Here is a 27,255-nt window from a genome sequence, read left to right on the forward strand (position 1 = left end):
ATAATTTAAAAACACAAAAAATTATTAAAATCAATAAAAATTACTAAAAACAGAAGAAATTATATTAAAGTTGAAGAAAAAATTAAAAAAAAAAAATGCATAAAACATTTATAAAGTGACTTAAAACAAGGATAATGCATTAAAATCACTGAAAATTGCCAAAAAGTGGAGAATATTTGTCTATAACATGGCTGAAAATTTTCCTAAAACACAAATCAAACCATTAAAAGCAGTGCAAATCAGTAAAAAAAAAATATGAAATTCAGTAAAATTTGCCAAAAGTGAACAGTGTTGAAAACACGTCAAAATGGCATTTATAAGTCCTCAAAAAAAAAATTAAAATCTTGAAAAATCAATAAAAAGTAATTAAAAATTTGCGAAATTTCCCAAAAATACACAAAAAGTGTAAAAAAAAACTCGTTAAAATGATATATAAACATAAAAAAAAGTATTAAAATCGATAAAAATTGATATACACAGACAAAATTTTTTTCAAAATAGAGCAAAATGTAAGAAAAATTGCACAAAAAGTCCAAAAAAATGATAAAATTCCAGTTAAATTCACCAAAAGTGCGCAAAAAAGTGCTGAAATCGCGTTAGAATGATTCCAAAACACCTTTACAGACATTAAAATTTTGTAAAATGATCAAAAAGTAATGAAAGTTTATTTTATGAAATTTGAAAAAATGTTAAGGAAGTTTGCATAAAACGAGGTTAAAACTTCTACAAAATATAAATGAAAAAATCATTAAAAGGACTACAAATTACCAAAAAAATGATGAAATTTCACCAAAAATGCATGAGAAAGAGTTAAAAACGCATTAAAACGATGTACATACCTACTTAAACTCACAAAAAAACAAAAGTTTTGAAAAATTACCAAAAAAAAAGTGATGAAAATTTAATGAAGTTTCGCAAAAATGCATGAAAAATGTATTTGAAACGTCTTAAGATGGTGTAAAACACTCAAAAGAGCATTAAAATCACTAAAAAATATTTGAAAAAAATTACTAAATTTGAACGAAATTTGCCAAAAATAAGTACGTGAAAATTGAAAATGTGTTGAAAACGAGCTGTAGGGAGAGGGGGGAAGGGGGATCCGAGAACTGAAAACCCAGAACCTAAACTATGAAGTGGATATCTGGAACCTAAACCGAACACTAAACCTCTATTGAGAAAATGTTTCAACTGAAATGAAAACTAAACCTTTATACGAGTACCAACAATCGGATTTCCCATCCCCCAGTCTCAAAAATGCATTCAAAAATCAAGGCATAAATATTTTAATTTTCATGGTCTTCGTACTTTAGAATTCAATTCAACTAATTTTGCACAAAAATTCACTTGTCATTCTGCAAGTGAACTCAGACTTGCCCAAAATAAGTTCCAAATTTATGATCTGATCATTTTTGAGACTTAAAATTCGGCAACTCAGGATCTGAAATCTGTACTTTGGGAGGGGGGATCTTTGATCGCTTTGGGAATCGATTTTTGAAATAATGATGACAGGCTCAAAAGTTGGTGGCAGAAGTAACTATGTCTGATAACTATTGAAATAAAATACATTGCCTAGTCACGATCTGGTCATGCTGGACAGGACAATCCCCTCTCATATCCTCATAGATTCCCCACAGTATTTGAAGAAGGGCACAAATTTTCAAAATTTATCACAATAACGTGAAATTTCTTCTGCATTTGATGAAGTAACCAACAAAATGGAGTCTTCTACTAAAAGGTAAAACATCACCCTGATCTCTCCATACAAAGCTACACACCACGCATCGGCTCAATCTGCATTATTATTCTATCCACGAATCCGCGTGCGTATCGATATAGAACGGTTTCCTGAGACGATTATTGTCTTACAATGATCCACAGGCAGGCAGACAGAAACATACTACACATGCACATAAGTCACATAAATGTACATACGAGTGAAAACTGGGTTGCTTACGTAAACGGGTCTTTTTATTGCTAAATGTTCGACGTACTCGACTACCTACCTACTCGTACAATATAGTATGAATAAGTACGTACGTCTACATACTCGTCGTATTTTTTTTCCATCATCGCTCGACTCGAGTCTCTCTCTCTGTCGACTCTCGGGGTGCTTGAACGATAAAGAATTACTGTATATGGCCTATAAGACGACGACGTCGGTTTTCAAAACCAGGTTTTGCATACATAAGTCGATTTTTTACTCCATCTCTTCGGCAAAACTGTTCTGACTGTGAGGCTGTGCCTACTGCCTACTTGGGCTTCAGGCAGAAGCAATCGTAGCGACGCAATCCATCACGTCATCGCGTCGCGGCTTCGGGTTGACACCGATATATGTATTCTGTGCGGGTAAATACATACCACCGGATCATGGGCAATGGGCAATGGGCATGGTAGGTACTCGTATAGGTTTAGCTATATATCCACATATCATACTCCTCTGGTGCCTCTCACCAGTCACCACAACTACAACAAGTCAGCACAGGCTGAAATGAGCTTCAGCATCGTCGTCACAATAAATACCGTTCGTTGTTGTGGTCTGTGTGACGAGCTGTCGGCTTGGCTTGTCCATGTCGTCGATCGTCGTCCGCGTCTTCGGGCTGCCGACTTTGAGCCATTTTTACTGCTCTTCGTAAGGATGTGGTTTTCGCTTAATATGGATATCGCGTACGCGTACACGATGATTGTCGCGAGGCGAGCGAGCGAGCGTATTCGCGGAGAAATTCTTATTGTGTATAGTTATCAGCCTGAGGCTAGATTTGCAGAGGCTTATTCGATGCTGCAGAGAAAGTACTATCTGCAGCTCCAGCTCTATAGGCAGGCATAATATTATCGAGATATGCCGCATAATACTCGTACTACAAAACAATAATAATAATAATAATAATACTAGACCGAAAGCAACGTGTACATACGATCATAATCGTTTTCCAATTCCAATCATACTGATCTTTTCTATTTTTTTTTCTTTCTATGTTCAACAGCAACAGCATCAGGACAGACATCAGATGCTCTTCGCCGCATACGATCCATCCAGAGACCTGAGTCCGAATTTGCCAACCACCTCGTGCCAAGACTCCATCACCAGTCTATCCGCTGGTAGTGGAGCTCCATCGCGCAGCAGCAGCAATAGCGGTTGCAGTACACCGAATAATAACACCACCACGACCAGAATCGGAATGTGTTGCACGTTCAAAGAAGAATACGACCAAACCGAGTATCCAAAGATTCCTTCAGCCGGCGGTTGCCAAGACTGCGGCCAGCACAATAATTACCCTAAAGACTTTAATAACCATAGAGCCGTGTGTAAAACCGAAAACGATAATTCGGATTACTACGATTACAAGAAACCCGTAACGTCCAACGAATACGCTAACCAAATAGAAAGTAAATCCGAGAACCCGGTAGGGTCTCCGGAGGACGATATATTGAAAATGTGCGCCGGCTGTGGTCGTCAGATATCCGATAGATTTTATTTATACGCCGTCGATAGGCAATGGCACGCGTCCTGTCTGCAATGCTCGCAGTGCTCCAGAACCTTAGACCACGAAGTTACTTGTTTCGCCCGCGATGGCAATATTTATTGTAGGAAAGATTATCAAAGGTAAGAAATATTCTTGATTCATACATATATTACTAATATAAGGGTCATTTCAACTCAAATCTTTGAACATTTTGCACTTGAGATGGGCAATTTTTTGAATATTTTCTGTACATATAAATAGACCTTGATAAAAGATGAAGAATGGCGCAAATTGCTGTTCATCAAAATGCATTTGCAGGGACTAGTTATAGGGGTGCTCAAAGTTTAGACGAAAATAAGGATAATGTAAGATTGGAGCAAGGTGAGCCTGAAAACTACAATAATGGTGCAAATCTGGAACTCTTGCCAGTTTGTGGGTCTATTGTAGAAGTGTCTTTTGAAGATGTGGTGAAAATCAGCGTTGCCACCTTTTTTTTAAGCACCAAAAATCAGCCGGAAAAGTTTAAAAATGATATTTTTTCATCGCGTCCATGCTCAAAAATCCTAAAACAATTTCTCAAGTACAAGTTTTTATGCTGATTAACATACATAAAAAAATTGGTGTGACGTTTTTACCTATTCTCGAATTAAAAAATTCCAAAGATTACGAGAAAATACAAATTTTTTCTTGAAGTAAAAATTTCATAAATTGACTCATTTTTATCAATCTTAGGTGCATTGTAATCAAAAAAAAAAAAAAAAAATTGGCACGAGCATAAAAACAATTCATGTTTTCCTCACTCTCGTTTTTCACTTTTTAATTTTTTCATTCAACAGCCTACTCGCTCAAAAACTTTTGAAGCTATAGATCGAAAAAAAAAACGTGAAAATACGAGTATATCATCAGCTAAAATTTCAGGTGGTCAAGTGAACTTTTTGATTTTTGCAGATTTTTTGAAAATATTTGGGCCAAAAATGAAAAAAAATCAAAATGTTGCCAAATTGAACTAAATCGCTGAAATTTGGAATATACCCTATTGACCTACCGAATCGATCGGAAACGCTTCAGAACCGTTTTGAGCAGTTCTGGAGCCTCCAGCAGATTTCTGAAAGTTGAAATTCCCACAAAATTTCACCAAACTAAGTTGAAAAACTGAATTTCTGATATTTCGAGTCGACTTTCGGAACCTCCAGCAACTTCTTGGAGATTCCAGTTTTCCAAAAAAAAAACATAATTTTGTCCAGCGATTTCATAATACATATTCAAAATTTCGAAAATTTACAGCTTCCTCGGCGTTTAGTGTAGAACTGAAAGCTTAAATTCAGTTCAAACTCAATTTTTGACAATTCGAGTCGAATTCAAATTGGTTTCAAGTAATTTTGGAGCCTCCAGCGACTTGACAAAAATATGGCTAACGAACTGGAATGCTCGCCGTGAGTCATTAAAAGGCAAAAATCTCGATGAGCATATGACCTAAAGTTGATTTGTACAGATTTTATCGCATTCTTTGGAGAACTGGAATATCCAAAAATATGCTGGAGGCTCCAAAAAGACTTAACACCATCTCCAGTTGACTTGCCATATAGAATTTAGGATGTCTTGTGAATTTCAACTTTTCAAGTTCACTTGGGAGACATTTTGAGGAAAATCTCAACTTTCAAAAATCTGCTGGAGGCTCCAGAACTGCTCGAAATCGTTCGAAACCATATCCAAAATCGATTTGGTAACTCCAAAATAGGTTACATGCTTTTCAAGTTTACTTGGAGACATTTTGAGGAAAATCTCAACTTTCAAAAATCTGCTGGAGGCTCCAGAACTGCTCGAAATCGTTCGAAACCATTTCCAAAATCGATTTGGTAATTCTAAAATAAGTTACATTTCAAATTTCAGCTTTCTAGACCGATTTGGTAAAATTTTGATTTTTTCTTCAGCTTTGGCCCAAATTTGATTTTCAAAAAATCATCGAAAATCGAAAAATACGAGTACATTTTGGTACCAGAAATTTAGGCCAATTTTGATGGAAACATGAGTTCATATGATCTCTAGTTTTGAGAGAACCAGGTAGTCGCGACCAGGATTCTCCCTGGGAGAAAATCAAACAAAATTTTTATTGCTGGAGCGAAGTAAAGAAGAACATTTCTCAAAAAATGGGTCAAAAATCATTAAAAAATGTTTATTGAAGTTTTGTTTCAAATTATCATCATTCTGCTTGGAGTGATCTCTCCTTTAGCTTCTCTTTTACGTCACTGGACAAAATCATCAGCCCACCACCCTGAAAACTTTTTTCACGAGATTGTTGACCAATTTTTTGAGAAATGTTTCCCTTACTTCCCTCCAGCAATAATTCAATCTCTATAATTGAAATAATCATCCAATAACAAGGATTTTGCATTTTCATGCATAAAATTTTGTTTGATTCGGTGGGCGGGGGGGGGAGGGATCACTTTTCAGTCAAAATATAATGAAAATATTTTTAAAATGTGTGAAAACCATTTTTTTGAATTTTTAATAGCATTTCAGGCAAACATTAAAAAAAAATTCTCGAAAGAAATCAAAAAACGATCAAGGGGCATGACTGGAAATTTTTTCAAAACGTCCAAATTTGTATTACTTCGCTCGAATTTGACAATACCCTCATTTTCCTCGAAATTTTCAGCACCTCGAACTTCCTCGCAAATGCGCTTCAAGACCGGGAACATAATTTTTTTTAAATCACCGCAGAATGACCCATAATCTACTTCAATTACTCAATACCCCGTTCGAAGCTGAAATATCCTCCAAACTGAATTCAATCTAGAGAGAGGAAAAACGTATAGGTATAACAAAAGAGGTTACAAGGTTCAAATACGTGCATCGTAGTCTATAGACAAAAGACAATGCAAAATACGAGTACATTTGTCTACTCGCGAAAATTATCGAAAAATGCAAATATTCCCAGTTCAATGTTCGTATTTGTTGGTAAAAACAGGTTTAATTATTTATTAACGCGCGTTTCCCTATCCAGCGCAGTAGTACTTTAGGTTCTCGTTGCGCTTTCCCCTTTTTTCCAAGCCACACTGTGTACAGTCTTCGCAAATCTCAACAAAAGTAATCCATCACTCGTTTTTTACGGTCTTCGCAGACCATTCCGGTGACTGCTGACAAGTTAAACGCAGTCGAAAAAATCACACATTTTACACCGAAATTACGCGCATTGTAATCGTTATAGTAGATAGGCAACGACTAGAGCGAGTATTCAAGCAAAGAGGAAACCATAAAATGGCGAAGTGAAACCAAAACGTGAAAAAAACACCAGTAAGAAGAATATGGTTTCTCGGTATCACTTCATTCTTTAAACAAACGACGATGATTGGAAGTGGCAAGAAGAAGCGAGTACATCTTAATTTTTAGCTGATGGTCGTATATTTAACTTGGCTCTGGCTCAGAGCGGACACACGATTAAGGTATATAGAGATGGTACGCGATAAAGAGTGAGCCAAACCGTGAGCAGCGTATAGGAGAGAGAAGAGACAAAGAATAAAGATGGACTTGACCATTGTAACGGGCGCGGACATGGACATGGACGTGTTCAGCAGAAGTGATGGTAATTTTCTTGAAATATTTATTCGCTCATTGTCTCTGTTTACAAAACTAATTTAGTTAACATGGCCCAAGCGGGGTAATTTTTCCGCTGACCTGCTAAATAAATAGTCGAAGAGCTATTTCTTTCTTATATTACAGCGAGTACTTGTAGTATACGGCTACTAGATAAGTTTTTCTGACCGTATCCGTTATGAAGGTGGCCGCAATCAGCCATAGGCGTCATAATTTACGCGCACACCTCTTTCCCACACGTTGGTCGTTGTCGTAAATCTGCCAAAAATCCGACAGCTTGGCTTTGGCTAAGCGAATGCGAAGCGCGGTTTCTGGTTACTTTTTATGAGACGGTGTGCTTTTGTGTAAAGAGAGAGAGAAAATACGCTTTTTGTCGTGGTGAGATATGGAGGTTGGCAGCGTGATGGCACTCCTGTAGAGCGAATACCACTGCAGATGGTCTTGTTGGGAGAAAATTCGATGCAGGATTCGAGAGTTGGGAGAACGAATCGAATAGAAAATTTCTCAAATACAGTGTTGAAGTCTTTCTTCCATCTTCTGTTCGTCTTTTTTGGTTCAATCTACTGTCTCGTCTGTCTCCCTAAAGGCCCAGAATGAATTCCATTCCTCTAAAATTTTCAAAATCTTTCCTTACACAGAAGAATTGATCGTGAAATTATCCAGATTAACTTTTTGGCAGCTAATGAGCAGCATTTTAAAATTTTAAAAAAATGAACAGCTCGACAACAGATTTCCAGCCGAATTAGCGTATTGAAACTAAAGTGCATGGTAAATTTTGGCATTTCTAGTTCATTTGGTGACATTTTATGGAAACTTTCAAGTTTCAAAAATCTGCTGGAGGCTTCAGAAACTGCTCAAAATGGTTCAAAACCTTTTCCAATTGATTTGGCGAATCGAATACAGGGCATATTCCAAATTTCAGATTTCTAAGTCGGTTTGGTAAAATTTTGATTTTTTTTCTCATTTTTGAACAAAGCTGTTTTGATTTTTAAAAATTTAAAAATCGAAAAATACGCCGAAGCACTTGAAATTTTGGAAATTTCTAGACTTTGATTTTTTAAAAATTCATTAAAAAACAAAATCGCGAGTGAACTTGAAAATTCGATCTGTTGTTTCCAGATTTCGTATTTGGAAAATCAGATCACCTCGATTCAAACCTGATTGATAATTATTTCAGCTGATTTTCAAATTCAGTGATTTCAGAATTTTTTTTTTTTTGATTTGCCATTGAAAATAGAAAGACTACAGGTGTAGAAGGGACTTATGTAACTTTTCTCAAGTCATAAGGATTATAAAATCACTTACTTATTCTCATACGCGAGTTCATATTCTATCATTTTTGGAAGGAAATTTGTACTCACCTGAAACAAAAAAAATTAAGGTGGATTAGTTACCTAGTTATAAAATTATTGATCAATCAACAGATATATGAAATAATAATAGTCGAAGGCCAAAGTAAAAATTCTGACGATCTCGACGTAATAAAGAACCAGAAGCAGAAATGAATATTCACAAATAAAGTATCATAAAAATTATAAAAGTGATCGTGAAAATCACTCAAAAATATCAAAAATTGATGGACCATCAGAAAACGACCAAAATTTGAAAAAATGTCTCATTTGGGTAACATTTTGCACAGACTGCTTAAGTGCTTAGATTATTGAAGAATACCAAGAATTAATCGAAAATTCTCAAAATTGAATGATGAGTTGTCAAAATTGCAAAATAAGTCATAAAATTTGTCAAATTGACCCCCTCCTTCCCCCCTCCCCGATAATTGAAAATTACCACAAGTTTATCATGGTATCTAACGGATTTTTCAGAAAGTTCTCCACTGGACCTCTCCTCCCCCCATACACACAAAAAAAATTAACAAAGTCAGATTTTTGACAGGAAAATTTCCAAAAAAAATTGGAATTGGAAGAAAGTTTGTAGGATAAAGTATTTTTTAAATTTCAATCAAAATTATAGAAAAAAACAATACAAATGAACGTATTAATGAAATTTCAAGTTTCAAAAATCTGCTGGAGACTCCACGAATTTTCAAAAAGTTGCTGGAGGCTCCAAAATGGCTTGAATCCACATCAAGTCGTCTTCAGAGAGTGCTAACATTGGAGTGTAGAGTAAATTTCCGTTTACATCTTCATTTGATGAAATTTTGTGACAATTTCAAGTTTCAGAAATCTACTGGAGGCTCCAGTAATTTTCAAAAAGTCGCTGGAAACTCCAAACCGACTTAAAATCCACCTGCAGTCGACTTCGTAGCGTATTGAAATTAGTTTGCAGAATAAATTAGTCTTTCCGACTCCATTTTGATGAAATTTTGTGGGAGTTCCGAGTTTCAAAAATCTGCTGGAGGCTCCAAAACTATTCTAAACGGTCTGAAACAGTTTCCAATCGATTTGGCAGGTCATTTGGTAAGATTTTGATTTTTTCCCTCATTTTTGGCCTTCTGATTTTTAAAAATTCACCAAAAATCGAAAAATGCACTATAGCATTTGAAATTTTGTAGGATGATAAATTTTTGCCTGCTCTTTCGACCTATCTTTGTAAGGTTTAAAAGATTTTGTGCAAGTCCTATGTTGGAACGCAAAATCAGCGATTTGGCTGACCTATCAATCAAAATGGCCGCCATTTTGTGAGTATGGCAATGTTTTTTTTGAGGACAAGGGGTAGAAATGTTCCTTAGGATTCCCCCTTTAAGAAAAAAATTGTCTCGGAGGATCGGCAGGGGGTGCAATAGATCCTTATGCCCCCCCCCCCGACTAAGACCATCGTTCAATTTCTACGAGATTTGATTGTCCTCGTGACAAGTTGGACTGATCAATCAAATTGTGACATTTGGAAAAAAATGAACTCGAGTGATCGTCATTTTGGGGAAATTAGAATTTTCTTCAATTTTCTCCAATTTTCTCCAAAACATTATGTTGATTTCCGAAGCAAAATTTACCTAGCCTACTTTAGTTTAAAATAAACAATTCGTTGCATTCTCAAAAATGTATTTCTTTTTTGAAAGCCCTCAATTTTCTCCCTCTCCCCAAAATCGAACTCCAAATCTTCCATCAAAACAACTCCACAACCGAACAATACCAACCTCCCATCTCCATCTCCACCGACACCCAATCATCCTGCACAAATCTGGCCACATTTTTTGGCAACCTGCAGCAACCTCCAAATCGCTATTTCCAATCGTTGCATGAATTAGTGAGCTGTTTGGGAGGTACGAAGATCTATTTGTTTGCACCGTGTGGTTTGTCTACAACTCTACGGTGCGGGCATTGCGTGCCAATGGCAGATCAAATGTGCAATGTTGTTCTTCGACTCATATACAGATCGCGTATACAGATACAACATCTGGTCGAGAGCTCGCGAAACAGCACCAGCACCATCGCGTATCGTCTCTCTATAGTACAGCCCAACTATCCAGCAACCGGATTTTTCAAACATAGTGCACCTTTCTGCAGACTATGGATATCGCAGACTTTATATTTTTTTCTCCACCTAATGGAAAAAGCGGTTACCATGTTATTTTCTCGCCGTTGCTTCCTTTAGCTTCCACACACGAGAGTATAGAAGAGCGCAGCCCGACTCAAAGTAAAAAAATTACACCTTCGTCTTCGCCTTCGCCTTCGTCGATGAGTTGGTTCTTTCGCACGTACGAAATGATCGTGTTTTAAACAGAATTTACCTATACGAACGCATCCGACAATCCTCTTTCTCTGTTCTTTTTTTTTTCTGCAAGGCCTCTTACACTCGTATGTAACATCTCATCCTAAGGTATATGGAGAATAAAAAAAAAAAACCACAGCCACAAACACACAAACCTTTGCCAAGCAGCAATGGTGCAACGTGGACGCCGAAGCACTTTGTTGGTGGCCACAGTGAAAATCGTGACCAACCGTAACATAACTTTACATGTCGATTGCTCTACGGCACCCAACACCCAGCCATGTTCCGATCATACTCCAAACCACTGCACGTCTGCTACTTATTGGTGTGTACGTTCAAGAATTTCGCCTGCTTGTGCCTTTCCACCTCACATAGAGTGCACTACGTCTATCTTTTTTTTCTGCAGTATACCCTCTCTCACTCTAAAAGGCTTTATCTTCTTCGAAGAAGAAAAAAAACAAACAAACCTTTAAGGTGTCTATGTCTGTTGTGGTGGTGTTTGTACAGTACATAGACATACAAGTTGGCGTATATGTAGTATATCGATGATGGCGATGATGCCAGGCGTATGTAATATGTATTCCCCTTTATATACGACGAGTACTACGTGTGGTATATAATTGCACGAATCTCTCCTACAGTATACGGTATAATTCACCTCTGGCCTTAAAGATCGACAGTGCTGCTCCGACTCTTGTCAAATATCTCGAGTATACAGGGACCCAAGTGGTCGCCATCTCGCAATCCTTCATCATCGTCACGCCTGTTGCCTCTCCCGAAACAATGAAAAAAATTCATACCCAGGCTATTCTCTTATATTCTTCGAGCAGTGGATATCTAGCCATCTACACACATACCATACGCCAGACAGCTTGGTACACATGGACATGTGCGATACGTTCCAAAAAAATAAACCTCATGTACGAGAAGTGGAGAAAAAAAATACGTATAAAAATTTTCCCACGTGGTTGGGCTGCTATAGCTCTTTTGCTGACGACGACGTCGACCTCGCTCATCGCTACGATGGCTCTCCATAGTTTTGGCCGCCGTTTTTGGCATCAACCAAGCGAAACTCGCATGTCAAAACGTCAAAACAATTATATCATTGTACCAGCTTCAGCCATTCCCCTCCTGCTTCGTATCCGCGTTCGCCAGGCCTTCCATCATCCGAATAATATTGTAGTTGAAAAAAAAACCTCTACATTGATGTGTCATTATGACACAAACATTACAGTCGAAAAATATACTTAGGTACATCTGTTTGGTGCCCCTATCGCATTCTTCTCGTCGAGCTAACCGGTTCTTCGAAATTGAAAAAAATTTGCAAAAAACCATCGCAGAGAGATACGAGACACTCGTACAGGGTATTTTGCATCTCTAGACACGATTCTAATTCAAAAAATTCCACTTATGAAGTCTCTAAGTCAAAGTTACACGATTGTGACCTCACACATTGGCCTTACCAAAACCTTAATTTACCTTTTATGATGGAAATACTACGTCAATCGTCATTCGAAACACCTGAGCATTTAGTTCAAGACATAAAAAGCAATTCGCCACTATTGTAATTTCATCGTCAAGTTTCTCTATAGCTTCCTCAAACCAGCAAACAGCTATATCTTTTCCTCGAGTTACATACCCTCTTTTGTTCAACGCAGACGATTACGATTTGTGTTTTTCAAACAGAATATGTACTACTATAAGGACATTCAGCCATCGTTATCCAACAACCCTTTATCGTATATAAATACAAATTCCTGAAGCCTCACGCGTTGAGATTTTTTTTTTTCTAAATACATAAACTAACGAACCGTGACCGCGATGTGAGGAAGTACTTGGAATTATGTTCGACCTTGGTGACATCGGTAAAATACACACAATACAATGTCTATACAGACACATTCGACCGTATCCGTGTATTTTCAGTATAAATATATTCGGATAATCATAATTTTTGAAAATATTCGCCGTTATTATGTGGATCAACTCGATAATACATACAGTACCATATCTCGATACGGATTGTTCGACTGCTCAGCGATAGTATACGAGTATGCCAGTATACGTATCGATCAAAGGTTGATAAGCTGTATCGAATCTCAAATCAAATCTAACGGGTTCAAAGTTATTGCACATTGCACGTGGAAACATAGGCTCCAACTTCTTAAGTCAGAGAAGCAGGTTTCCAGCGGAAAAATTTAGACAAGTTTTGGTTTTTTTCCTCTTGAACGTCAAGCAAGCTCATGATGAAAAATCCACTAGAGATAATCATGATTGGGAAACCCCTCTCCCCTTTCAGCTGCTTCGATTGGACCCAAGGTTTCTCAAACTGTAAAAATACGAGTATCCAATTCCCTCACATTCTAATACTCGTACATACAATTTTGTGAAGTATACAAAATTATGTACAAATCGGGGCTCGTTCACTTCTTCTTCCTCTTCAGCGTCAAAAAGCACAGACGCGAAACAATTCACTGCAGGTAATCAAGATTAGGAACCCCCCCCCCTCTAAGCTGCAATTTTCACAAGTTTTTTCTCATCATTACTTGGAATGAATATTTCACTTCATTAATAGAGAAGAGAGACAAGTTTCTTGCTCTATTCGTACCTGAAAGCATTACATTTGCAAAGGAGGAGGAGGAGGAGGAAGAGGAGGAAGAGGAGAGAAAAACAGTACATCAAGATACCAACTTCAAATTCAGAGAACATTGAAAAAAAGAGCCTCAAAAACCCAATTTTTAAAATAAAACAATTTAACGAAAATCGTTCAAAAAGGGCTTTACTGTCCTTTTGCTCCTTCTCTCTCTATGAATAATACATGCAAAAGAAACAATTTTTGACAATTTCGAACAAGGTTGAAGCAAGCTCAAATAAAATTAAAGAGATTTTTGAAAAGGCAATTGTAAAATAAAACCAACAAAAAATTATATGTATTTGTGAACTCATCGCAAAAGAATGCATGAAAAATGTTCCAACATGTCAAAGTGAAATATTGCAAAAATTGTTTTCAACGTGAAAAAAAGTGATAAAATTGACTGGAATATCGCAGAAAATGATGAGAAATTTGAAAAATGTCCCTGAAATAGGAAAAGTAACATAAAAACAAATTTTAATAACCGAGAAAATTCGTGAAAATAACAAAAAAATTGTCGAAGAAATCGTAAAGCTTGGAAAAACGCAAGTAACCTTCAGAAAAATGAGATAAAAATTGTCAAATTGCAAGAAAAAATACGTATCGGTGTAAAAACAGTTCGAAATTATGAAAAAAATAACTAAAATGGCAACAATGTAAGTAGGAAAAATGTAAAATTTAAAAAAAAATGATGTAAAATTTGATCAAATTCTAAAAAAAACTTGGGATGGTATCTAACGGATTTTTTTTTGTTGAAAAAAAATCACCACTTTTTCATTACTTTATTCAGAAAAATTTTCAGAAAGCTCTCAACTCGCCCCCCCCCCCCCCACAAAAACACACAAAATTATCAAAACCAAATTTTTCATTGGAAAATTTTTAAAAAAAAATTGAAATTGGAAGAAAAGAGTACAAATTACCTATTTTTTTGAATTTAAACCAAAATCTTTCCACGCAACAATCACCGGCTACACTGACGTCACATATTCCAACACTGTTGCCAATTTCATCAAAAATAAACTTTTTTATTCATCATAAATTTTTTCATTTTTTCACTACGTACCTTCTTGACTAAGTTCACCAATTTTTCACTACTTTCACTACTTGTTAGAAGATACTCTGCTTGGGTAAAATATCACAAAAATGAGAACAATTTGTTGTAAATGATTCGAAAATAGAGAAATACCATTAAAATTGGGCAACAAAATTACCTATCTACAAAAAATTGTTTGAAATTTTAAAAAATATGATGTTATGAACTTAAAAATTGGTGAAAATTCAGGAAAAGTTGAACAAACTCCAACAAAATTGAATTAAAGATTAGGTAGAAACGTCCAACTCACTCGACTATTCATTCTAAGATAGAAAATCCAAACTCAAACACACAAAAGAAATATAAAACAATAAACATAAAATTTAGTACATATCAAATTTTTGGTATCAATATTTTGAACTTACTCGTACAGATTTCAATTTAAAATTCAAAACAATAGTCAAAAATTGTTATGAAATCTAAAATTTTTGTAAATTTTCTTTTCATTTCATGTTTTTCTTTCTCAAAAGATTTTTAATGATTTTCAACAGAATTTCTACAAAATCAGAAAACACTTTTTTCAGATTTTTCTTCTGACCTCTAATTTTAGTGATGAAAAATATCTTTAATTTCAGACTCCATTGTCAAGTCAGAACTACTCCCCCCCCCATTTTTCACTCTCTCAAAAGATGTTCAATGATTTTAAACAAATATAAATTTCCATAAAGTCAAGTAGACTTTTTTCAGATTTTTCTTCTGGGCCCTAATTTCAGCGATGAAAAATAAGTACGACTTTTTTTTAGATTTTTCTTCTGGGCCCTAATTTCAGCGATGAAAAATAATTATTTGTAATTTCAGACTACATTGTCGAGTCACAACCCCCCCCCCTCCACCCTCCAGATAAATGCCGCCTTAAACTAAACGATTTTTATATTTTTAGCTCATGTCAATTTCCAGCATTTTTTGATCAAACAAACAGTACCAAAAAAAAGAACAAAAATTTTCAACAATTAATACATCACTTGAACTCTAAACCTTCATGTATGTGCCAAATCATGTACCATTTGACCAAAAAAAAAAAAGAAGCTAAAAATGTAAAAATCTTATCTTCAATTTTGAGATGTCATTCCTGGGGGGGGGGGGGGAGAGAAACTGTGATGCGACAATGAGCTCTAAAATTATTTTCGAACTCGTGGATTTTTTTTCTGTGTCGGATAATCCCAAACTTATGATTATTTTTCAATAAATCTGTAGATTTTTTTCGACTTCTCCACATCAAATATCAATCTCAGCCCTGCATCGTCATGGGATTGGACAAAGGTTCAACTCTCACGTTTTCATAGTGTAAAAATTCTCCATAATGAAGAAAATTTCAACTCGCACATATTTTAAGCAATGTTCACAAGTCGTTGATTGAATTGGTATTTTCCCAAGTTCCCAAGTCCAAAATTGACGAAACTGAAAAGCACTCGAAAACACCACAAATTTACTCAGATCCTCGAGAGTAAGTACTTTCTTCTCCATTTACGAATAAATTGAACCGATTACACCGTCAACACCACATACGAGATGAAGGTGGCGAATAGAAAAACATCACAGAGACGAAAAAAAAAACCGATCAAGGTGTTTAGGAGCATCTGCGTTTATCCCTCATAATTAGTAAAGATTAAACGAGTCGAGTATAACCTCTTTATAGTACGTGTCGCTCTATAGGTGTTTCATTATTACACCAGCATTGGGACATTCGATTCGACAGTGGCACAAGCTCCTATATGACGGCACGCGCCTTATTATCTTCGAAGGTTTTCCATATTTCTGATGGTACAACACGTCGTCGTCTTCTTCTGAAAAAAGGACCAGTTTTTTTTTCTCTCTAATTTTTTTCACATAATTCTCTGGTGAGCACTGTGAGCAGATGGTCTACTATACGATACAGTAGTTGAAGAAATCGAATATCAAGTCGTTTTTCGACTCGGTGTGTCGGTGTATTTTTCTCTACTCTCCGCTCAGGCAGGGCAGTGCGATGATAGAGAGAGAATCGCTGTGTGACTTCGTCGATAACCCGCACTCGAAAATAACCTGATAAAAAATTCCTGCGGTAGGTGATAAGAGGAGCACCGTGTCTTATCAAAGTACAACACTAACTTGCTCAAGATATCAAAGGTGTCTAACACATTGTGGCTCGCGGCTCGGCTCGGCTGCCCAACAAGTGGCCGAGATATGTATATGTAAAATCAACCGAACCACGATGTTTTCATCTTCTCATATGTCGGGCTTTTGTTATCAGCATCAGCTCTATACGATGATGATTTTTTTCAACTATTCGAGTAATCGTGGTAAATTGAACATGCGTTTTTAGAATGATACCTACGTCTCGTCCGACCGTACTGTGTTTAAAACTAATAAGTGCCTAAAACCTCTATCAGCATCGCTGAGATCTTCGATAAAATAAACTCGCACGGTGTTAAATAGGTATTTAATTACTTGTGGCGATGAAAAAAAAAAAAAATGCAACCGAGCGCCGTAGACTACCTTTGAACGATATTTATCTTTGTAAGAGTCATTTGCGGTTAATGATGCGCTTTCTCGTATCTGTACGTATTATATGGATTTATTAGTATACTCGAGTATTTTGTATAGCGATATGTGAGAGGGAAAAAACACACGTTGATGCGCAGTTCGGACAGAGATTATCGAAAAAAGGCTCTTTTTTCGGATAAGAAATAATCTGAAATATACGAACTGATATACCTTTGGAAAGGTTTTTCGTACGGTAAAGGTCATACGTACTATACGAGATCATTTATTCTGGTGGGAAGAAATGAGTATTTTTTTTATCAGCGAAGTACCTAATTTTGATAATATAATATTACCAACGATATTGGAAATTTTTTTCGATTTATTAAAATCGTTAACGAGTTGATAAAACGCGATGCTCAAAAATCGTGGGAAAAAATTAAGAAATTGTGAGTGATTATGTTGAGACGAAAGTTTGAAAAATACAGAGGCTCAAATCGAGATGTCATTTGTCAACCCTTTGATATCCTTGAGAATTTCCTCAATTTTCTCAAAAAGATTGCCATGCCAGTTTACAAAGCCACGGAAACAATGAGGCCAAGTTGATAAAAATTTGCTAAAAAATTTTCATCATTTGAAAAAATGTATTTCCAATTCCTTCCTCGATTTTTTTCAATCTCCATAAAGAAAAAGTTCAAACTCAGCATTTCAAGTATTCATTTTTGGGGGGAGGGGGGCAAGTTCGATAGCTTACATTGAAATATTTTCACATCACGATAAAATTGGAATGTGGTGGGATCCAATGTTGGGTGGGGGAGCGGGGTTGGGTTGTTTTGGAATATTTTTTGGAATTTCGAAATTCAAAAAAATAAATTTGATGAAACACTAAAATATATTTTATAAAAATCAACAACATTTTTAATGTTTCTGAGTATGAAAAAATTCACATTTTAGATACCTAAAGCAGAAATTCAAGAGTATGTACCGAGTCAAAAAGCAGAAATTTTGAAAACACGCTAAAATTTAATTTCAGAATTTGAGAAGAATAATTCTTCTTTGGTGTAAAAATTCAGAAATGATCAAATTTTCAAAAATAAATAATTATAAAGCTGGTCAAATCCAAAATAATTTTTTTTTCTATCGAGAAATTTAATAATACATAGATTTCTCGAAATTCCAAAATGAAATTTTTTCAAAATCGAAAACTCTCGGCACATTTGACTCGTTTTCACTCCAATTTTGTCACGATTCGAAACTGTTTTTTCTGAGCAGTCGAATTTGTCAAAAAATCAGGAATGAAATTCTGTGTTTTGCGGCACTAAATTTTCCTTATCGAATCGTCATAAAAAATTGAGGAGAAATGATGCTAAAAATTTATAATTGATGACATTTTCATAAAACTCGACTAAGTATAACAAACAGGACTAAATATAAAAGATCGACAAAAGTCAGGGGTTTATTTGAAATTTGGGAGCAAAAAATCAAAAACTTTTGCAATTTTAAAAACAGCAAAATTTTTTCAAATCATTTCAAAGTTTTGTTATTTTGGCAAAAACGGGAGCTTCACTTACTGTACTTAACTTTTGGAAAAAAATTGAGATTTTTTGCGATTTTTCAGATGAATGTCAATGTATTGATTTTTTTGAAATTCTGCGATTATTAACCCCCCGCCCCATCCTTCCTTTCCTTCCCTTCCCAACCTTCTGTTCAACGAACTGATTTTGTTTATAAAATAATATGAATGAGAGAAGAGTGATTGTGAAAATAACATGAATGCAAAAGAGTAGAAATAAACGAACGATGATGCCAAAAATGAAAAAAATTGAAAAATTACAATTTGATTCAAAAATCAACCATTCGAGCTAACAAGGGAACCTCTCGAGGTGTCCACCTCCGATTTGAACGGGACCGCGATTTTTGGAAAGAGCATGTTCTAAAACCCCCAAATCCTAATTTTCAGCTGCCCAAGTTCATTTTTCGAATTTTGGCGAATTTTTGAAAATTCAAAATTGACTGTTTTTGGCAATTTATGTTTTTTTAAAAAACTACGTACTTGACCAATAAAATGGTCAAAATAAGTCCCAAAACTAATATTAATTCTCCAAATCCAAATTTTTTTCCATTTCCAGTCATTCTGGAGCTTCCAGCGCTATTTTTCAATTTCTCCAGAATTTTGAATTAGCTCCAGAACGTGAATATGCAATTGAGCAGCTAAAAATCGAGTTGTGTGTTATACTCGATCTGTTTAATGAGTTTATCCACATTTGAGTCGGTTTTGGGGTGGACACTTCAAGAGTGGTTTTTTGACCAGCTTTCTTCAAATAAAAAATCCAAAAAAATCAAAAGTTTTCCATTTCGGAGGAGATTTTTGAAATTTGCGCGAATCGCTGTATTTTGTCCATAACTAACCTCCCGAGACCGAATTCCGCCATTTCCCACCGATCTGGAGCTTCCAGCGCTATTTTTCAATTTCTCCAGAATTTTGAATTTGCTCCAGAAGGCGTGAATATGCAATTGGGAAGCTAAAAATCGAGTTGTGTGTTATACTCGATCTGTTTAACGAGTTTATCCACATATGAGTCGGTTTTGGGGCGGACACCTCAAGAGTGGTTTTTTGACCAGGTTTTTTCAAATAGAAAATCAAAAAAAAAAATCAAAAATTTTACATTTGCGAGGAAATTTTTCAAATTTGCGCAAATCGCTGTATTTTGTCCACACCTAACCTCCCGAGACCGAATTCCGCGATTTCCCACCGATCTGGAGCCTCCAGCGCGATTTTTAAATTTCTCCAGAATTTTGAATTTGCTCCAGAAGGCGTGAATATGCAATTGGGCAACTCAAATGTGGATAAACTCGTTAAACAGATCGAGTATAAGACACAAATCGATTTTTAGCTGCCCAATTGCATATTCACGCCTTCTGGAGCAAATTCAAAATTCTGGAGAAATTTAAAAATAGCGCTGAAGGCTCCATAATAGCTGGAAATGGTGAAATTTGGATTTAAAAAGTTATTACTAGTTTTGGGACTTATTTTGACCATTTTTATTGGTCAAGTACGTACTTTTTTTAAAAAAGCATAAATCGCCAGGAGGCGGACACCTCAAGAGGTTCCCTTATAAGATCAATTCAGAATCTCAAATGACACTTTTTAAGCCTATAAGGATTTTTCAATCAAGAAGATCGAAGCGAAGGAGGGAATTAAAAATCAAAAATTGTCACTTTTTGGAAAAATGACCTCATTTTAGGCACCCATGGCTTGTTTTCCACATTCCTGGGGGGGGGGGTTCAAAATTGATGTAGGACTGTTTTACTTCACACAAGCGAAATAACCCCATTCAACATCGATCTTTTCAGCCCTACAAAAACCATAAATTCAAATTTTTTGACATTTCAATGAACACTTTCAGCACGCAAAAAAATACCCTAACAAGAAACACGTGTCAATAACCACTCCAAAATATTATTTTTTTCATCAAAAAAATCATTTCAACCATAAGTGACTATTTATATTTTCGACTAAACATCGCCTGGGAAAAAAATCCACTCTGCAGGGAGGCAAATACCCCCCTCCCCATCAAAAAGACCCTGAAAACATAAAAAAAAATTACGAAACCACCGAACACATGCAGAAACAAGTGCGGAGACAGTGAGACACATTGGTATAGGTCGATTGCCCAATATGTAGACACTTGCCGCATGTACATAGAAAAATATAAAGAGACGTACACATGGCATGGCACCATCTCCTCCTAAGCACAACTGCGGTTCGACGACGACAGCATCATCAGATCGTCAGCATTGCCAGCCAGCAGCATAGCGGTTCTTCAAAACAAACATTCGTCTATTCGTACTAGAAAATTATCACCTGTATAATCTTAACCGTCATTTACTCTAATAATATTTTTTTTCTTTTTTTTTAATAGCCACCATCCATAGTATACGATGTAGTACTCGTATTCTCAAAATGATTACTCTTTTTCGCTCCCTTTCTCTTTACTAATACACGTACGTAGTACTCGATGATACGATATTCTCAAGTAGTAGAAGGCGTTCCAGTCTAACCTTTGATTGTAGACTAGGTGATGATGATGATGTTCGCAACTGTGGAGACTTTTTTGTTGCACACGGTGAAGAAGTCGAGATCAGAGAGACTTGGGATGTTTGCAAGAATACGTATGTACCTCTATGATGAGATGATGAGACGTTCGTTTATAAGAGATTATTTCGATATCGGGTCTTTGCAGGACTTCGGTCGTCGCCTACAGAAAGTCATATACGAGTACATATGAATATGAGAGAATATATGGCATGAGCATGGGAACTGCGTACCATGGATGATTGTTTAAACACATATACCTCTAGTATATGATTACCGTGCGCGTTCGGTTCGCAGCTATAATAATAGGCAGGTTAAACGCGATCGAAAACGCCCCATTTTTGACAGGTAAAAATTACACGGTAGTGAAAATTGTCTAATCATGTTCGAGCAGTGCGAGATTCAGGCCTAAATGCCGCCGTGCTCAAAAGACCGAACAGATCCGAGAGAAAAAATTCTACGTACACTGAGCGTCATCGTCGTCGCTCCATGTGCGTAAAATTTCGACACGTTAATTATCACCTGCGTACGTGTACGACTGTACGTACTCGTAACATGTGTTACCATCGTACGTAATATTTTGACGATCGTGTCCCTCACGTTGGAGACCTGCGATCACGACCAGACGATTATTATGTGTTTTTTTCGCCTTTGATTTTGAACGAAAAAATAAAAAATAAACGCCTTGTTTGACTTTTCACTCCTTGTACGCCTCTTTTTAACCATCGAGCACCTTTACCTATACCTATGCTTATGGTCCATAAGAAGGTGGTGCCGATTTCTTATATGTACAACGTGATCGTGATTGAAACCGCAGTGCCACCACTACCTGGGTATATTGTACGTGTAAGACTGATATTTATGCATCGTATGAGTTTACCTATAGACTTATCTGTAGTACACAGGTAAATGTGGGTACGTGTTTACGTACATATACGTACGTATAGTCTACCTATTTATAAAATGTATGTAGTTATGCGAGATCATGCAACAGTAGCTCACAGCTTGGGTAAATAAAAAAAATACCTATAAATATCGAAGTATGTATTGTATAATATAGGTACGTCAGTGAACCTGGCCATAATTTGTTCTTGTTTCGATTAAAATTTTCCATCGTGTTAAAATTAACAAAAAATAGCGTTTTTTCAATTTACTTTTTGTCTTTGGCTCTGTTAACCTATATTTTATTCAATTCTGCAAGGTCGAGTAAACAATAAAAATAAATTTTTTTTGATATCACTACGTTTTTTTTTTGTTTTTTTTTGGGGTGTTTATAATTACAAGATTATTACACCCGTAAGGGGGGGGGGGTTAGATTAGGTAAATATAGAATTTTAACAGTACAGAACGCTGGCGAATTTCGAAATAAAACGAGAAAATTTGTCTTAATTTATAAAAACTGCAGGTGGTCTGAATCGTTCACGACGATGAACTATTCGACGAATAAGTACTTCCAAAGCGATTGATTCAATTTAAAAAAATCTTAATCGATCACTGAATAATTTCATGAACGAATCGTTCGCGAACGACAACTCAATTTTCATATCAAGAAAATCGTTACATCAAACACTACATCAGAATGGCTCACAAACGATCGAATCAATTTTTTTTAAAATCATACTCATGTGCAACCAAGAATTGAATCATTTTCAGAACAGGTCATTCGAGAACGACAAATATTGAATTTTTCAATTCGAAAAAATCACTGAATCATTTCATGAACGAATCATTCGCGAACGACAGAAACGAGTCAATTCAAAAAATCAAATCATTCGCGAACGACTGACCGATTTTTTGAAGTCTACGACTGAGAATTTCATCATTGAAAACGTGATACTGAATAATTATTTACGAACAAATGAATCATTTCACCACCGAATCAATCGCGAACAAATTGTCATTCTAAGCATTGAAAAATCATTCGCGAACGACAACTGTTGAATTTTCCAATTCACAGAAAAGTATCACCTATCACTGAATCATTTCATGAACGAATCATTCGCGAACGACAGAAACGATTCATTTCAAAAAATCAAATCATTCGCGAACGACTGACCGATTTTTTTTTTTTTGAAGTCTACGACTGAAAATTTCATCATTGAAAACGTGATACTGAATAATTAATTATTTACGAACAAATGAATCATTTCACCACCGAATCATTCGCGAACGAATTGTCATTCTAAGCATAGAAAAATCATTCGCGAATGACAACTGTTTAATTTCCTAATTCCCAAAAAAGCATCTCTAATCACTGAACCATTTCATGAACGAATCATTCGCGAACGACAGAAACGAGTCATTTCAAAAAATCAAATCATTCGCGAACGACTGACCGATTTTTTTTTTTTTTTTTGAAGTCAATGACCGATAATTTGATTATTGGGAACGTAGATTATTCGCGATCAAATGAAGAGTTTTATTATCGAATCGTTCGCGAACGAATTATCATATTGGGTATTGAAACATCATTCGCGAACGACAACCGTTGAATTTTCCAATTCAAAGAAAAGCATCACCTATCACTGAACTATTTCACGAACGAATCATTCGCGAACGACAAAAACGATTCATTTCAAAAAAATTAATCTTTCGCGAACGACTGACCGATTTTTTGAATTCTGTGATTGAGAATTTCATCGCATTGAAAACATGAATTATAATTACGAACAAACGAATCATTTCACCATCGCATCGTATCATTCGAGAACGACAAAAACGAGTCATTTCAAAAAATTAAATCATTCGCGAACGACTGACCGATTTTTTTTGAATTCTATGACTGAGAATTTTATTATTGAAAACGTGAATTATATTTGAGGCCTATAGAATCAAATGCCTACTTCTCCACTTTTTTTCGAAAGTGAGTTAACCCTTTGGAGGTTCTCTAGGTTTTCGGGTTAGAAAATTGAAGTGCCTTAATGAGTGTGATAGGGTACCTCGCCCAATTGGCCAAACCACAAAAAAGTCGAGCTTTTGATGAAAAGTTTTATAGGAAAATGAAAGTTTCCAAAAAACACAAATGTGACATTTCCTAAAAAAAAATTGAATGTATGCAGAATTTTTTTTGAAAAAATGAACCAAAAACATGTGTCAAAAACATTGAACAAAAGCACTCTTTCAAAAAATGAAATAAAAATTGAATTGGAAAAAAATAAAAAAACAAGGTTGAAAAAAAGTCATCTGGCAGTTCACAAATTCAGCGAGAATCAAATCTTGTTGGCAAAAATGCCTTTGTTTAAAGCATGAAGAGAAGAAAAATCTATGTCGCTAAGAGAGGATTTTTTATCAAGTCATAAAATCTTTTCGGAAATCGAGCCGAAATATGGGATAAAATTTGGCGAAATTGCGAGCTTTCTGGCAGGAGGTAACTAATTATAAAAACATTTTCGCCTTTATTCACGAGATGTAGCATAGAATTTTCTTTCATTTTGGGAAAAAATGAGTATTTTATCACTTATTGGAGTATAGGAATATGAAGATGAAGATGAAGAGAAATAGTGAACAAAAACACAAATCCACAGCGTAAACGAAATGAAAGACTGAACTCGTAGATGGATTTGGATTTTTATTTACTATTTTTACTATTTCTCTTCATCTTCATCTTCATATTCCTATACTCCAATAAGTGATAAAATACTCATTTTTTCCCAAAATGAAAGAAAATTCTATGCTACATCTCGTGAATAAAGGCGAAAATGTTTTTATAATTAGTTACCTCCTGCCAGAAAGCTCGCAATTTCGCCAAATTTTATCCCATATTTCGGCTCGATTTCCGAAAAGATTTTATGACTTGATAAAAAATCCTCTCTTAGCGACATAGATTTTTCTTCTCTTCATGCTTTAAACAAAGGCATTTTTGCCAACAAGATTTGATTCTCGCTGAATTTGTGAACTGCCAGATGACTTTTTTTCAACCTTGTTTTTTTATTTTTTTCCAATTCAATTTTTATTTCATTTTTTGAAAGAGTGCTTTTGTTCAATGTTTTTGACACATGTTTTTGGTTCATTTTTTCAAAAAAAATTCTGCATACATTCAATTTTTTTTTAGGAAATGTCACATTTGTGTTTTTTGGAAACTTTCATTTTCCTATAAAACTTTTCATCAAAAGCTCGACTTTTTTGTGGTTTGGCCAATTGGGCGAGGTACCCTATCACACTCATTAAGGCACTTCAATTTTCTAACCCGAAAACCTAGAGAACCTCCAAAGGGTTAAGCATGGTTTGGTATACTACAACATGTCCCGCATCTGATGAAAATGTCAACATTTGAATTTCGGTCAAGGAAGTATGGTAAAACAGCGTGTAAAGTTAGGGGTTAGAATCAAAACTCTACTTTTTTAATGGAGAAGTCGAGTTTTCAAACGAACCTGGCGGATTTCGAATGAAACACTAGTGTTATGCCTTGAAATTAGGCTTGAAATTGAATAAATTCATCAAGTGAGGACCCTTCCCCCAAAAAACACCTTTCATTTTTATTAACAAAAATTATTTTTTTTTTACTTTGAAAAAAAAGGAAAATAATTTCAATTTCCAAATGAATGGTCAAAAATGCAATATTATTTTAATTTCTCAAACTTTTCAAGCTTTCTTCAACTTTCAGCACCATATTACTAGAAAAATTTTTGATTAAGTGCCCTAAAACGATGTAAAAAGTGTACGGTTGGAGACAAAACTTAACTTCTCCTAACTTCAAACTGCCCAGGAACTCTTACGGCAACGCATAGGGTAAAACAAACATGTGGGTCACTATCGTCTTGTTGGTACAAAAATATTAGACATATTACCTCGGTATTTTATGTTACGATAAATGCTAGGGAGGTTTTTTGCGTTTTTCTCAAAAAGTTCGAAAATGGAGAAGTAGAGATTTGATTCTAGTGGCCTCATTTACGAACAAACGAATCATTTCACTATCGAATCGTTCGCGAACGAATAGCCATGCTTTATATCGTAAAATCATTCGCGAACGTCACCAATTAAATGTTTGAATTCAAGAAAGTCATTACCAATGACTGAATCATTTTACCAAAGATTCATTCGCGAACTCTAAGAACGAATCATTTTGAAAATCAAATCATTCGTGAACGAAAACGTCTGAATTTTCGAATTCCAGAAAATCATTTTGATTTTACAAATCACTGATTCATTTCATCAATCATTGAATCATTTTACGAACGAATCATTCGCGAACGACTGAATGGTTTTAAAAAAAAAATTGAATTATTTCCAAAATGTTCATAAAAATAAGATTTTTTGACCTTTGAACGGCTCCTTTTGGACAAAATTATCACGTCATCGCCATATTTGGTATCAGCGAATCAAATTACCCTAATTTTGGCTTCTTTTGGAATTATTTTGCTTAATTAAATACTTATCCATTTTTTACCCCAAGGTCTGAAAATTTTCACCAAAAAATACAAATTTCGAAAAATTGAACAAAATAATCACCAAAAAGATGGAATGGACTGTTTATCTTTCTGAGTAAGAACCTGAAATTTTCAAGTCGAGTTTTTTTGGCAGAAAATGACAAATTCTGAAGCTAATTTTTGAAGACTTGAACTTTGAATAAATATCCATCAAAAATGGGGAAAAAATTTTAAAAAATTTCCAAAATCGCATTTTTTGATTAGGGTATATTTTTTACCAAAAATAATGGATATCAAGGTGAAAAAAAAATATATTTAAAATACTCTCTGTTAGCTAAATTACTTATGTATCATTGTATCAGCCTCAGGAAACCAATGAAAATCTGAGTAATTTGACTCAAATATAGCGGTTTGAAAAAATTATTAAAAAAATTTTTAAATTGAAATCTTGACTTTAAAACCAAATTTCGTCCCATTTGATAAAAAAATCGCCCAAGATTGACCTAATTACCTATAAAGCCTACTCTAAAGGTCACACCAGCCCGAAAAATGGTAAAATTATGCCAATGGACTTTGAACTCACCGAAGCAGACAGTCTTACAATTTAATTTAAAATCCATTTATAAATCGATTAGACCTGTTACTTCACTTACACCAAAAATCACCCAGTATTATCAGTCATTCGGTATCAAAATTGATAAAAAAAAATTACTGGGAAGCAACGAGTAAAAAAATATTATAATCAAATCAACAAAACGTTGTATGTAGGTACTCATATTAATCGATTAATTTTTTTTTTAATATTCATATCGTCGACGGTGATCTTTGGAAAATACGAGCAGTTACACACGTTAATAGTCCATACGATTATACTTTTTTGCGCTTTC

At 35.3% G+C, this 27,255-nt stretch overlaps 1 protein-coding gene across 1 annotated transcript in view; it reads left to right on the forward strand.

The window, feature by feature from the left end:
• LOC135844111 (LIM/homeobox protein Lhx9-like) overlaps positions 1-27,255 on the forward strand; it is a 126,849-nt gene that overhangs the window by 35,612 nt on the left and 63,982 nt on the right. The window contains exon 3 of the mRNA XM_065362222.1: positions 2,982-3,601. Coding sequence (XP_065218294.1) covers positions 2,982-3,601 — 620 coding nt within the window. The remainder of the gene's footprint in view (positions 1-2,981; positions 3,602-27,255) is intronic.

This window comes from Planococcus citri, chromosome 4 (genome assembly GCF_950023065.1).
Source record: "Planococcus citri chromosome 4, ihPlaCitr1.1, whole genome shotgun sequence".
Taxonomy (NCBI): Eukaryota; Metazoa; Arthropoda; class Insecta; order Hemiptera; family Pseudococcidae; genus Planococcus; species Planococcus citri.